Raw genomic sequence first — 11,882 nt, 5'->3', positions numbered from 1 at the left:
GAAAAAAAATTAAATCTGAAAAAAAAAAAGCCCGGGAAAAAAAAAAAAAAAAAAAAAAACATCATAACCGAACAGGCGTATTAATCCGTCTTACAGAATCATATCTAATAATGGCAGAGCCAAAGTTTGAGTTTTGGCCTGTTATCTGGCGAGGTTCCCCCCTGCCCCCCCCCGCCCTCAGGCTGTTCATTATTAAGAAACACCTGTGATGCTGTGATGTTATAAAAAGGCTTCGCTGAGGGTACGGCTCTCTTTCAGCCAGTATATTTTGTAGGATTAAAATCTCCCGGCCCTGTAATCATTTTATCAGCGCGGCGCTCAGACTTACAGGCTAATACAAAGCGTGACTGGAAGTACAATCAAACTGTCTTTGAGGTTTAGGCTGATGCATCATCTCAGGGCCTCCGCACGACAATACTTTGTTTTATCTCACCCCCCGCCGACAGCCCCAAAGAAAGCTCTCAACATCTGTGATGGATGCTCTCGAAATCATCCGCCTGAGGGTGGAGGTAGCAAACAAAATGCACACTTTTAAATTATGTTTAAGCGTGCCAAAGTAGGTTTCTGTACACAAAACGAGTAGCGAGCCAAAATGGGGAATATGTTAGTGAAAGACTTGGAATTGAAAGTGGAATCTTAACAGGCCGATCTTGCTAAGCGAACATGGGATTAAACTGACCGTTTGTGGGCGTGAGCGACCTTTTAAGTTACGTCAAAGCTGCTTGCGTGTGTTTTAACGCAATTCCAAGGATGAAAGACACCTGCAGGCTGCCCATCAGTGTGGGAAGGCTTTCGAGTCCACCACTCCAAGTGAGAAAGATTATACGCAATTAAAAAATTTACATTTAAGAAAGTTTGAGGTTTTTGAAGGTGTAAAGATCCCACAGCCCAAAGCTAGAGCTTGGATTTTAGTTATCGGGTTTTGGATCATTTTCAGGTCAGATCAGTAATCGGTTATCGGACAAAAAATGCATTTGTAACCCTTTTCAGATTAATAGACATTGTTGACAGATAAAATACTTTTTCATGCCACTTTAAGAATTTTGTAAAATAAGTTTGGACAATTTTGGCAGAGTCAGGACTAAAAATAAAAAGTTTAAGTATTTTAAGGCCTTAATTCTATTCAGACAACCTTGTCTATAAGGATGGCAGCACATGACCCAGTTTAAGGTGTTTATATGCGGGCAGATTTATAGCTGCAAATGCACAAAAACTTCTCAGCAGCAGGGTGATGCCATCTGCAGTCATACTCATTCATTATTTAATCACTTCCTCCTTCAATAGGAACGGGGGAAAAAACAAAAAGAAAAAACAAAGAACAGAGCATGTTTATTGAACTTTGTGAAGCACTGAATTTGATATAAAGTAAATTCTTTTAAAGAATACATTTTTTAGATACATCTATAACACAAACATATATGAATAAGAATAAGAACTTTGAAAAAAGACTAAAGATGTTGTATCACAGAGAGGAGAAGGCATCCTGCAACCTCAGGGCTGGATTCCTCCTTGTGGCAATTTCATCTCTATACATGAGAATGCTCCCAGAAATGCGAAAGAGGAGGGGGAAAAAAAAAGGAAAAAAAAAGAAGTAAAAGTAGAATGGACCAGTCCTGCTCTACAGCATCAACCAATCTCTGAAACCCAGCCTGCTCTCTGCTCGCCAGGCAATTACACACAACCTGTTGAGTGTTGTACCGGGAATGCGGTCAGCAAGTCACTGGAGAATTAATGAAATGCCAAAGTGGAGGGAGAGAAATTGCCTGTATAACCTGTCCTCAAGGTGCCCTTGTGGTATTTCCAAGAATAAGTCACACAAGAGGAGAAGGTACTCTGTTCCAGCACACTGGAAGAGAAAGTTGGGTTTTCTTTAACTCGTAACCGACTACTTCTTTTTCTTTTTTTGTCTTCCCTCGGTCATCTCTGAAAATGACCGCAATCACAGAGGTCGCTTCCTCAGCGCCTGAGACACTTCCACGTTTTCCAAAGGTCAGGGACGCGAAGAAATTTAATTGGATGCCTCGGTGTCGACCCCTTTATTAAAACAAGTCATTATAGGCCGAGAAAGACCTTCCTGCAGTTTTTACTAAAAGTGATATTAAAGAGCTTTTTCTTTCACAGGTTACCGTGGCGAGGCATTGACAGACGGTCCGGCGGTGAAGGCTAAGGGCTTAGTCGTTAGCTCAGGGTTGGCGGCGGCCTTACCTGACGAGGCTCCCGGAGGAGTCCGGATCCCTGGCGGCTACCCTCCCGATCACCGTGGCGACGGGGGCGTTCTCCTTCACTTCCAGTAGGTACATGGGCTTGGAGAAGACCGGAGGCTCGTCGGCGTCCTCCACTACTATCTTGACCGTGGCCGTGTCCTTGAAGGGCCCGCCGCTGCCGGGCTCCGAGCGGACGTTGGTCGCCTCCACCTTCAGTGTGTAGGCTTTCTTGCTCTCGTAGTCCAGAGGCTGGAAGGAGAACACAGAGACAGAGGGTCAAAGAGACGCTGGTCCTCAACTCACATCAGTCCCACGGTAAAAAGTATAAGTCCAGGACTTCTCTGGTTATCGAACAGAGCAGGTGTTTAAATGTGATGGCACTGTCTTAATCTGTTGTTGTTTGGACTTTTTAATTTAATCTGCTTTCCTTTCCTTTTTTGATAATTTCTTAGTTTATTTTTGTTTTTGCTTAGCTTTTGTCAATTTAATTATTTCTTGTGTTAGTTCATTTACTCGTCCTTCGACCAGTGTTTCTTTCTGCTTAGATACTCACACTTTCACTCTTTTGTTCTTCAAACTCTGAAGGGTTTCAGTGTGTAGTGTATCCCAATTCTCCAGAATGATCTCTTGCCCCGCTCCCCTCTGTGCCCATCATCCACACTTGGGCTGAGCCTGCATCCAGGCCGAACTTCAGTCCCTTTTATTCTGATATCCTACATAAATTCAATTGTTTTTTGAAGTAATCAAATTAATAATGTGTCCACATGTGTAAATATGGCTGATCTTAGAAGGCTTCAGATTCTGTTAGAGAACATCACTGAATGATCAGCATAATGAAAACCAAAAAAACAAAAAACACAGGAGAATAATCAATAGGAAAGAAAGATATGTTTAGGTTAAATTTGGCTTTTGAACAATATTCCAAGCTTTGGAGCAGCCTTACCAGCACAACAACTATTAGTTGGGTTATCTTACATTTTCTTTCAGGTTTTCTCTCCACATAAGCTACATTTGGTCTGGAGGAGGGAGTGTTTAGTTGCTGCCAACAACTAAACATTCTCCCCCTCCTCCTACTAACTTTTTACTTTTCATTAACATAGACTGACCTGGCTACAGGTCAGTCACTCAAACCCATTATTTTTGGCTAGTTCTAAGAAAAATGTGTAGTAAAAATCTGGGAAAAAAAAAAAAAAAATTGGGAATCTGTTGATTTTGTATGAATTTTGTAGATTTGTGAAAAACTGGAGGGACTGACTGATGTGATCTGGAGACTAGAGGGCCACATAAAAAAGCAAAGGAGGGCCAGATTTGGCCCCCGGGGCCTTGAGTGTGACACACGTGCCCTACAATATTGTAAAAAGTTGAAAATGCTGGTCCAGTGCTAGCTGCTGGATGTATTTATTTAGAAGAGCTGGAAAACACATTCTATGTGATAAAGAGAATTGTGTGACTCCAGTTTTGACTTTGATCAGAGAGCAACATCCGTTTTTAAAGCTGCAAATGCTGAAAATAAACAGCAAATCTGAACAACTTGAAGGAAGAAAGTCTCTGCTCACGCTTACAGCGACAGCAAATTAACAGTTTCATACTGCTGTCAACCAGCCCACACACACACACGCACACATGCACGCACGCACGCACGCACACACGCACACACACACACACACACACACAGACATCTGCTAATTTTAGACCATCAAGAAACAGTGTAATTTACCAAAGAGAAAATAATTTACTGCACTGCTGATGTAAGGCGCGTCTGACACATCTGTTTAATTCCTTCCTCCAACTGATGTTCAGTATTTTCTTTACTGATGGCTCATCATTAATATTTAAAAAGGGAGAGGAGAGATTTTTAGCCCCCTGGCATATCCGAGGACTGTTACAATTTCATTCTGAATCACCTCTGGTCAGTTTTATACTAGTAGAATAATGGGATCAAGTCACTTCCACACTCCATAACCAGGATTTATAGGGAAATCAAAACGGGCCTTGCCGCTTGAGGGGACCGGGTGCAGGGGGGGAAGAGGAGAAAATGAACAAAAGAGGAAATGCTGGAGCAGTTGGGATCGTCCCCCAGGTGGAGGGTGGGGGGGGTGGAGTGGAGGGCAGGTCGCTGCTGCAACACAGGAGGGGGGCAGGTGGGCGGATGTGGAGGTGCGGTCGGGGGAAAGCTGACAGCAACCTGGGCTTTGACTTCCACACTACTTCAGCTCTGGCATCAGGGCCATCGTAAAGAGACCAAAGCCCCTGAAGCCTCTCCAAGCCCCACTCCTCCACGGTCGGAGGAGCTCTTTGGAACTTTCTCATTATTAACCTCCCCCTGCACCGCACCTCATCACACTGCTTTTCTCTCGCCCGGTCTCCTCTTCCGTCCTTCTCTTTCTTTCCCTCAAATCCTACAGTGTGTGTGCAGAAAAAAAAGGACTAGCGAGAAGTAGAATCCAGGGATGAAAGCCTAAGCATGTGCACAGATGACACCTGATAGGCAGGTTTTATAGCTTTCATTGTCTATACACAAACCTTGTGCTACAAGTTCAGGGTTTCTGCAGCACGCACTGACTCAATTTACAGAGTTTTTAAGACTTTAAGATCATCATGATCCTTGCTAGCTAGCTTTGTTGCTAGCTAGCTAGTGTATAGATATATACACATGTATATACAAGTCAATAAATGCATAGCTCTGGAAAACATGAAGACACCACTGCAGTGAACCCCATTGAAAACCTCGTGGTTTTTCCACCAAATAGTGATTTCTGAACTCTTCCTGAGTTCAAACAATAGTTTTGTTGTTTCTAAATGAATGAACTTGTTTTCTTTGCATTATTTGAGGTCTGAAAGCACTGCATCTTTTTTGTTATTTTTGACCATTCCTCATTTTCTGCTTGGAATTTTGTAGACATGTTGTCAGCAGTTCATAGGATAAAAGAACAATGTTCATTTTACTCAAATATATAAAAAGTAAAATCAGAGAACTGATCATTTTAAGTGGTCTCTTATTTTTTTTCAAGAACTGTATATATGTTTATATGAATGTGTACTATGACCTCCAAAACTATAGGGGTGCATCAATAAATGGGTAATGGTTTCCTTGGGCGATTGGCCGATACTTAGATGTGAGACAGACCCGATGTAGCTCTGCAAAGGTATGAAAATCATCTGCTGTTCTCTTTTGTACTGCCTACAGAGAACTGACTGTAGCCTTCTGTTTTATTATCATTAGTGAATTTTCAGACAAAAAACATTATTATTAGCCAAAATCTTAATTGTCAGATTGGGCTTTTCAAAGTTCGGGCATTGGCCAAAAATACTGCAATCGCTACACCTGTAGTGTAAAAGGAAGCTTCATGGATGCAGAACAGGACCAAAGAGAGAAGTTCAAACTGTCCCATCCATCGATCATTGTTGGCTCGGATCATTTCCACGACCCCACCGTCTCTCTGCTTGGCTTTTTGTCCATACGGTCAGAGATTCCAAAAGAAGCGGCGAAAGCGAATGAGGTGGATTAGCAGTGCTTGTCAACAGAACATGTCACTCTGAAATATACTGCGCTGTTAGCATGTCATGACCATCATGAGACGTCATAAAGCAACAGTCCTCAGTCTTTGTAGGTCTTTTTGATCCTTCCTGCCATTACCATCACCATCCGCAATGATTCTTTGAAGATACTTGAATGACATCACGTTTATTTTGGAATAAATGAAGCATTTTTGAAATGAACTGTGCTGTAATATGCAGCGACAACAACAGTAACCCCACCCTGACCCAGTTTATTTTAGGTTAAAGTGGACCCACCCTTCGAGGCAGAGACCCCGATCCTTTAAGATCAGCTTCACTCTAAGCAGACATCACCTGCTGTGGACTCAACGATTATACATTTAGTGTTTTTAAGAATTTCATTGAGTAGTAACGGAGCATTTGTGTGCACCGTTTGCCATCAAAGCAAAAAAACAAAACAAAACAAAACAAAACAAAACAAAACAAAACAAAAAACAAACAAGCTTCAAATTGATTCAGTTAAAGCGCCACGCTATGCTTTGCTTCCCTGGTCTGAAAGCCCCGCGCTGATGTTCTCACATGGCGGCGCGTGGAAACAACTCATTACGTTGGTTTCCGACGGCCTAGCAGAGAGCTGAAAGGGAGACGAAGAGAGGGAGGGCAGTTCTTTCACTGTTGCTGGCAAATTTAATTATACCATATTCACTTTAAAAGAAAACACGGTGGTAAACAGCTTCTTTAATTACCCCAGCTACTTTAATTAAAAATAATTTTCACTATCAATTACCAAATCAAATAAAGCATCTATACAAGCTGCGTTTTGCGCTGCGCCGCATAATATCCTGTTCGGCGAGTCAGAATAGAAAGTCCCATTTTGACCTTGTGAAAATTATTAATTCATTAAACAAACACTGGCAGGGCTGACTAATCCGGGGAGGTTATATTGTTATTAGCATGCATGGTGCTGCTGTCACACTGCTGCTGCTGATTATTAAGAGATTCACAAGTGCAAAAGGAGCAAAGTACAGTTATCAGACGTGCTGCTGTTCAGGCTGTGTTCCTGTAGACCTTCACAATGTGTCGGCTAAAGAGGCATTTAACTGCGTGAATTCACTGGCATACAAAGAACAAATATGAAATATATTTTCTGAATTTCTAACCCCTTTATTGGTGGAATGAGAGACAAAAGTCTGTTTTGTTTTGTTTTCTTTGTGGAAAAAAATAGAGTCAGGGAGTGAAAAAGACAACAGAAATGTATTTGCTGCTGTTTTTTTCCCAGGAATTTTATTAATAATTTTAATTATTTTTCTGGTGAAAAGAAGTAGCAAAATAAAATGGGTTCTCTTAACAGTTTTTTTTTTTTTGACAGTTTTAAAACCCATTTTTACTATAATTTTATTTTTAAAATTGTGATTTTGTGGAGAGGGTTTCTTTTTCTGAGTCTTGGGGTGTCAAAAACTTGACACTGATCAAAGTTTGTATTTTTACCATTCTGAATATGAAACTTGGTAACTCGAAGGTTAATAGTATTTAGAAATTATAAGGTAAGGCTTTCATCAAGAGGAAGAAAATAATTTAAAAATTTTTTTCTAAAAACTGGTAATCAAATTGCAATGTTATTTTTTCAATGTATTTTAAATAGGAGTAAGTGTAACTTTAACTGAAAAGTCCCAAAGGATTCTCCCTGCAGTTTGCATCAACACAGCCAAACTTATTATGGAATGCATAAAAAACATACAGATTATTTCTAAGGACCTAATTATCACATTCAAAAGGCAAAAAATATAGTCATGACATTCAGTAGTAAAACCTATGTTGTCAGTGCAGACTGTTCACTGTCTAAAGTAAACAGTCTGATGTTGAACCTCACTTTGACCTTTGACACAGTTGACCACCTGATCTTACTTGACAGGTTGAGGGATTGGCCCGATGGATCAGGATCTTTACTGTTTTCTTCATATCTTTCTTTGTTTAATCTGTGTTGCTGCTTTCCTTAAGCCACCGTCACCTTGGTGTACCTCAGGGTTCTGTTTTGGTGCCCTGTTTCTAGTTTACTTGCTCTCTCTTCAGAAGCTTTTGAGTATTTTTTAAAATGTCTCATATCACTGATACGCAGATGATATTCAATTGTATGTCTACTTTAGGCCTTATGAGGTACAGACATGCTTTAGACTGTATAAAAACCTGATGACTAAAAATGCTTCCAAACTAAATGAAGACAAAACTGAAAGTCTTGTATGCCTTCCAGAAAAACATCTCTAATGATGAAAACTCTTCGTACTTTTGACTCTGGTTTTACTTTCATCGTGTTCAGTCTCTGATTTGGCTCATGTGTTTATCACTTACAACATATATCATATCCCCAGCAGGTTCCTTGAATCATGTGATCAAGGTGTTTGGTTGTGCTGAAGACTGAGGATGATAGAACGTTTTCAGCAGTAGCTCCAGAACTCTGGAACGTTCTGTGGACTCTATTGAGTAAAAAACAACTAAAAACTCATTGTTTTACAATTGCTTTTAATTTAATTATTCAACCCTCTTATGATTGGATGTTTTTAGCTTTTTTATGCACTGCATTTTATGGTCTATGTCTTAAAAAGGCTGTACCAATAAGGCTTACTTAACAATGTGAATTAACTTCTTGTTTCTTAAGAGGAGGCGAGTCACGCAGTGAAAGAGACACATTCTTGTCGCCACTGAGCAAACATCCCCCATGCATGTTACCCGACAACCCCACTGTGTCTTTCTTTGGCCTCAGTCAAGCGTTAGCATCAAATCAGCATGTACACGCAGGCCATTTAGAGACTTGAAAGTTCACCGCTGGCTGCAGGGGTGAAAGCTCAGCATCCCTCTAACATCCCCCGACAGGCCTGGGGGCTAACAGATAAAAAGCTTAGAACTCAAACAGAAAAGGATTTCTGCCCCTCGTTTGCCCATCTCTGCTCTTAGATCAATAAGATTTAATCTCACCATAAAGACCTTAAATAATTTAAATGTTGATTTAGATGGACGTTGCAGTTAGAGCTACAGGAGAATATTTACTCCTGTCCAGGGCTAAAATAAAAATCTATACCTTTCCCTTTGGTTGTAGCCAGAAGGCATTGGCTTTGCAGGAGGTATTCATATCACATTTTTACTGTTACACACTAGCTGCGTTTCCATTAACAATATAATTGCGCAAATTGACATTTCGAGGAGAAATTTGCTTAATTAAAATGGGAAAATTTTAAAATAAAATCCTGTTCTTTGATCAAATGTTTTGGCGCTAGGAGGAGGTGTTTCTGTTTGTTTATTTCATAAAATTGCAATGGAAGCGCTTTTTTTTTTTTGCATCACGCAAGTCTCATGATCAACCACTTGATGTTGCCGTTGGCGCGAAGCACAAGAAGACAAAGAGTAGTTGGAGGATGATGACGAGGCATGTTATCCAATGACTTATCATGTGAACAAAACTTATCCACATATGATTTTAATTGTGTTTTTTACTTAATGGAAACGTCATTTGCGAAACTGTGTTTTTTCGACATTAGGGGAATATGAATAAAGTTGTAAACAAACTGTTGACACACCTGGAACAGACAGAGAGCACCACGTTTAGCAAAGATTTACATCAAGACTTTGACTAGGGCATTCTAACACATGAATGTGATTCATCTAAGTTGTTCCATTTTAGTTCTGCCAGAGAGTTTAGTTTTGCTGCCTTACACCAGATTAGATTCAAACTAAGACTTAGTTTGAATATTAAGGAGATGTGGCAAACTAAGATTAATTTGAATCTTACACCAAGTCTAAGTTTTTAGTTTATTGTATCTCCACTGAACTGAGCAGGTTCCCCTTTGCTGCCGACGCCCTGTAGCATTGGCCACAGTGGGATAGATCTGATCGGGGTGATGCACTGTTTGTCTACCAGACACAGCACACACACATCAAAAGGTTCAGATTTAGTCTCGTCTCACCAGACCACCAAAGCAAACACATGAAATGTTTGCAGTGTCCTGTACATGCCTCGTGGCAAACTGCAATTGGAAGCCCATATGGCTCCGCTGGGTGTATGAAAAGGCATTGAATGTAGGCATCAAACTCAGAGGCCAACAAAGACGAAGCAGAGCCAGCCCCGAAAAAGTCTCTGTTTCTGCAGAACATGATTCCAGAAACAACAAGGAGATGTGACATTTGCTTTGTCGACAGTTGGAGATCTCATGATTTTAGTGTCACATTTGTTTTGCAGAGCTCATATTGTCTGCAGTGGCATTGTGTTGTTGTTGTCCCGGAAGATTGCCTTAACTCTTATACCTTCCACCTCCTACGCGGTTCATTGTTCACACTTCCACAAAGTCGCACGACATGTCCTTGGGGTAATGTTGTTGTATGTGACAACACAATGCCATTCCAGATTTGAGTGATGCTCAGCTGCTCTTAGCAGACACTGAAGCAGCTCTGACTCAGGACCTTAGCTCTCATATCCATCTGTCATGCATACCGAATTAAAACACTCAAAAATGTGTTTTATTTACAAGAAATATCAGTCAAGACTGGCTATTTTCTTACAATCTAACAAGGTTTTACCATTTTAAGCTTTAGTTCTGTGCATAATACAAAATTATTGTTTTAGTTAGCCACTGATAAGTGATAACATCTTGACCTGAAGGAAAAACTTCTTCTTTAGTGTAATTTTATAACATAATCTTGTAGCATGATGGCTTTCAATATTAAATGTCACGATATTTCTTGTCAAGGTGACGGTTGCCTGGCAAAGCACTAACTAGCCCATCTGCGGAAGTAAGTACCAGTTTTTTTAATGGACATTATAGATATATTATAGATATAAACCATTGTGCTTTATGTTTGACACTGCAGTATTTCTGTCTGAGAAACTTATTTTGAATTAAGAGCTTGACACATGGGAGGTGACATCGCTCCATCTCCATTGATTTTCTATGGAACTTCTGCAATGAAGCAACAATCATTTTCTTTCCTCCAGCCAAGCAACCATTGCGTAAATGTGCAATTTCAATCTTGAACATGTAAACATGCACTCTTACATGGGTGAGGTAACACAAGAAATGGGTGAGGTAACACAAGAAAATTGAAAAACGTTCAACTTTTGTTGCTGCCGCCACTCTAGCGAGATTTTTGCTAGTAGCTGTCATTTGGTGTTCCCCGTTTGTTGAACCCAGTAGAAAGAAAAAATGTTCCTTAGTTGTTCTGTTGCATCAGAAAATAAAGGCTTTTGACATTTTGATTACTTTATAGAACAAAAGGTTACAGACAAGCTACAAATACTAATCACTTCAAAATATTAGCTGTTAGCCACTAGCAGCAATAGAGTTAGCACATGCTTTGGAGCTTCCAAATTTCACAGTTCGGACGGCATTTGATTCTGTCGAGTTTAAAATTCATAATACTTAAACGGATCCAACCAGAGTTGGATGATATTTTATGGAACAGATTTTTAAAAACACGTGTTGTGAATTTGTAAAATGTTCATTCTATTTGTGAAACCCCAAAAAGGGAATTTCAAATCCTTTCTAGGCCCAAGAAAACTTAAGGAAAATGATGAGTCTAAAAATAATGCTAAAATCTTGTCACTTTCTCATGAAACCCAGTGTTGTTTATTGTCTCATCATTATGTAATGAAGTACACTCTGCAGTAAAAATAACTTCAGTTCTTTATGGGGATTTTTGACCTTTCTTCCAGAACTGTTTGTGAGGTCAAACACTGATGTTGGATAAAGATGCATGATTCTCTCTCTCTGTTCTAACTGATCCCAAAGGTCTTCCATTGAGTTGGGGTCAAGTTCCACCACAGCCAATTCTCCAATCAGTTGAATTAAGGGGATGAACACAACTTCTAAAAAAACTGTTCAACACCTTACATCACTTTGAACCAAACTCTACATTTGATGCTTTCAAGAGCGGTGGTGGATGGTGGTGAGGAGAGACGCAGGACCCAGGTTATGGTGATGATGACGAGTTTAATGAAGGCTCAAAACAGTCCAACACAGGCAGCACGGCAGAGAGACAGGCACACAGCCAAATACCGGTAGCAACTGATACACAGGACTGGAGACGAGAGCTGACGCTACCCAGGACTTAGCAGTTCCACTGGAGCGCAAAGACAGCATGCAACATACATTAGACAATAGACAAGGACCCGACGAAGAACATAGACAACAGGTG

At 40.3% G+C, this 11,882-nt stretch overlaps 1 protein-coding gene across 2 annotated transcripts in view; it reads right to left on the bottom strand.

Moving 5' to 3' along the window:
* cdh8 (cadherin 8) overlaps positions 1–11,882 on the bottom strand; it is a 164,405-nt gene that overhangs the window by 27,550 nt on the left and 124,973 nt on the right. For both annotated transcript variants that reach the window (XM_015031409.1, XM_015031410.1), the window contains exon 7: positions 2,206–2,453. In XM_015031409.1, coding sequence (XP_014886895.1) covers positions 2,206–2,453 — 248 coding nt within the window. The remainder of the gene's footprint in view (positions 1–2,205; positions 2,454–11,882) is intronic.

The sequence above is a fragment of the Poecilia latipinna genome, unplaced genomic scaffold, assembly GCF_001443285.1.
Source record: "Poecilia latipinna isolate Pla-1442-1.1 unplaced genomic scaffold, P_latipinna-1.0 Scaffold206, whole genome shotgun sequence".
Taxonomy (NCBI): Eukaryota; Metazoa; Chordata; class Actinopteri; order Cyprinodontiformes; family Poeciliidae; genus Poecilia; species Poecilia latipinna.
The sequence above is the reverse complement of the archived record's forward strand: the minus strand, read 5'-3'. Positions and strand labels throughout refer to the sequence as shown.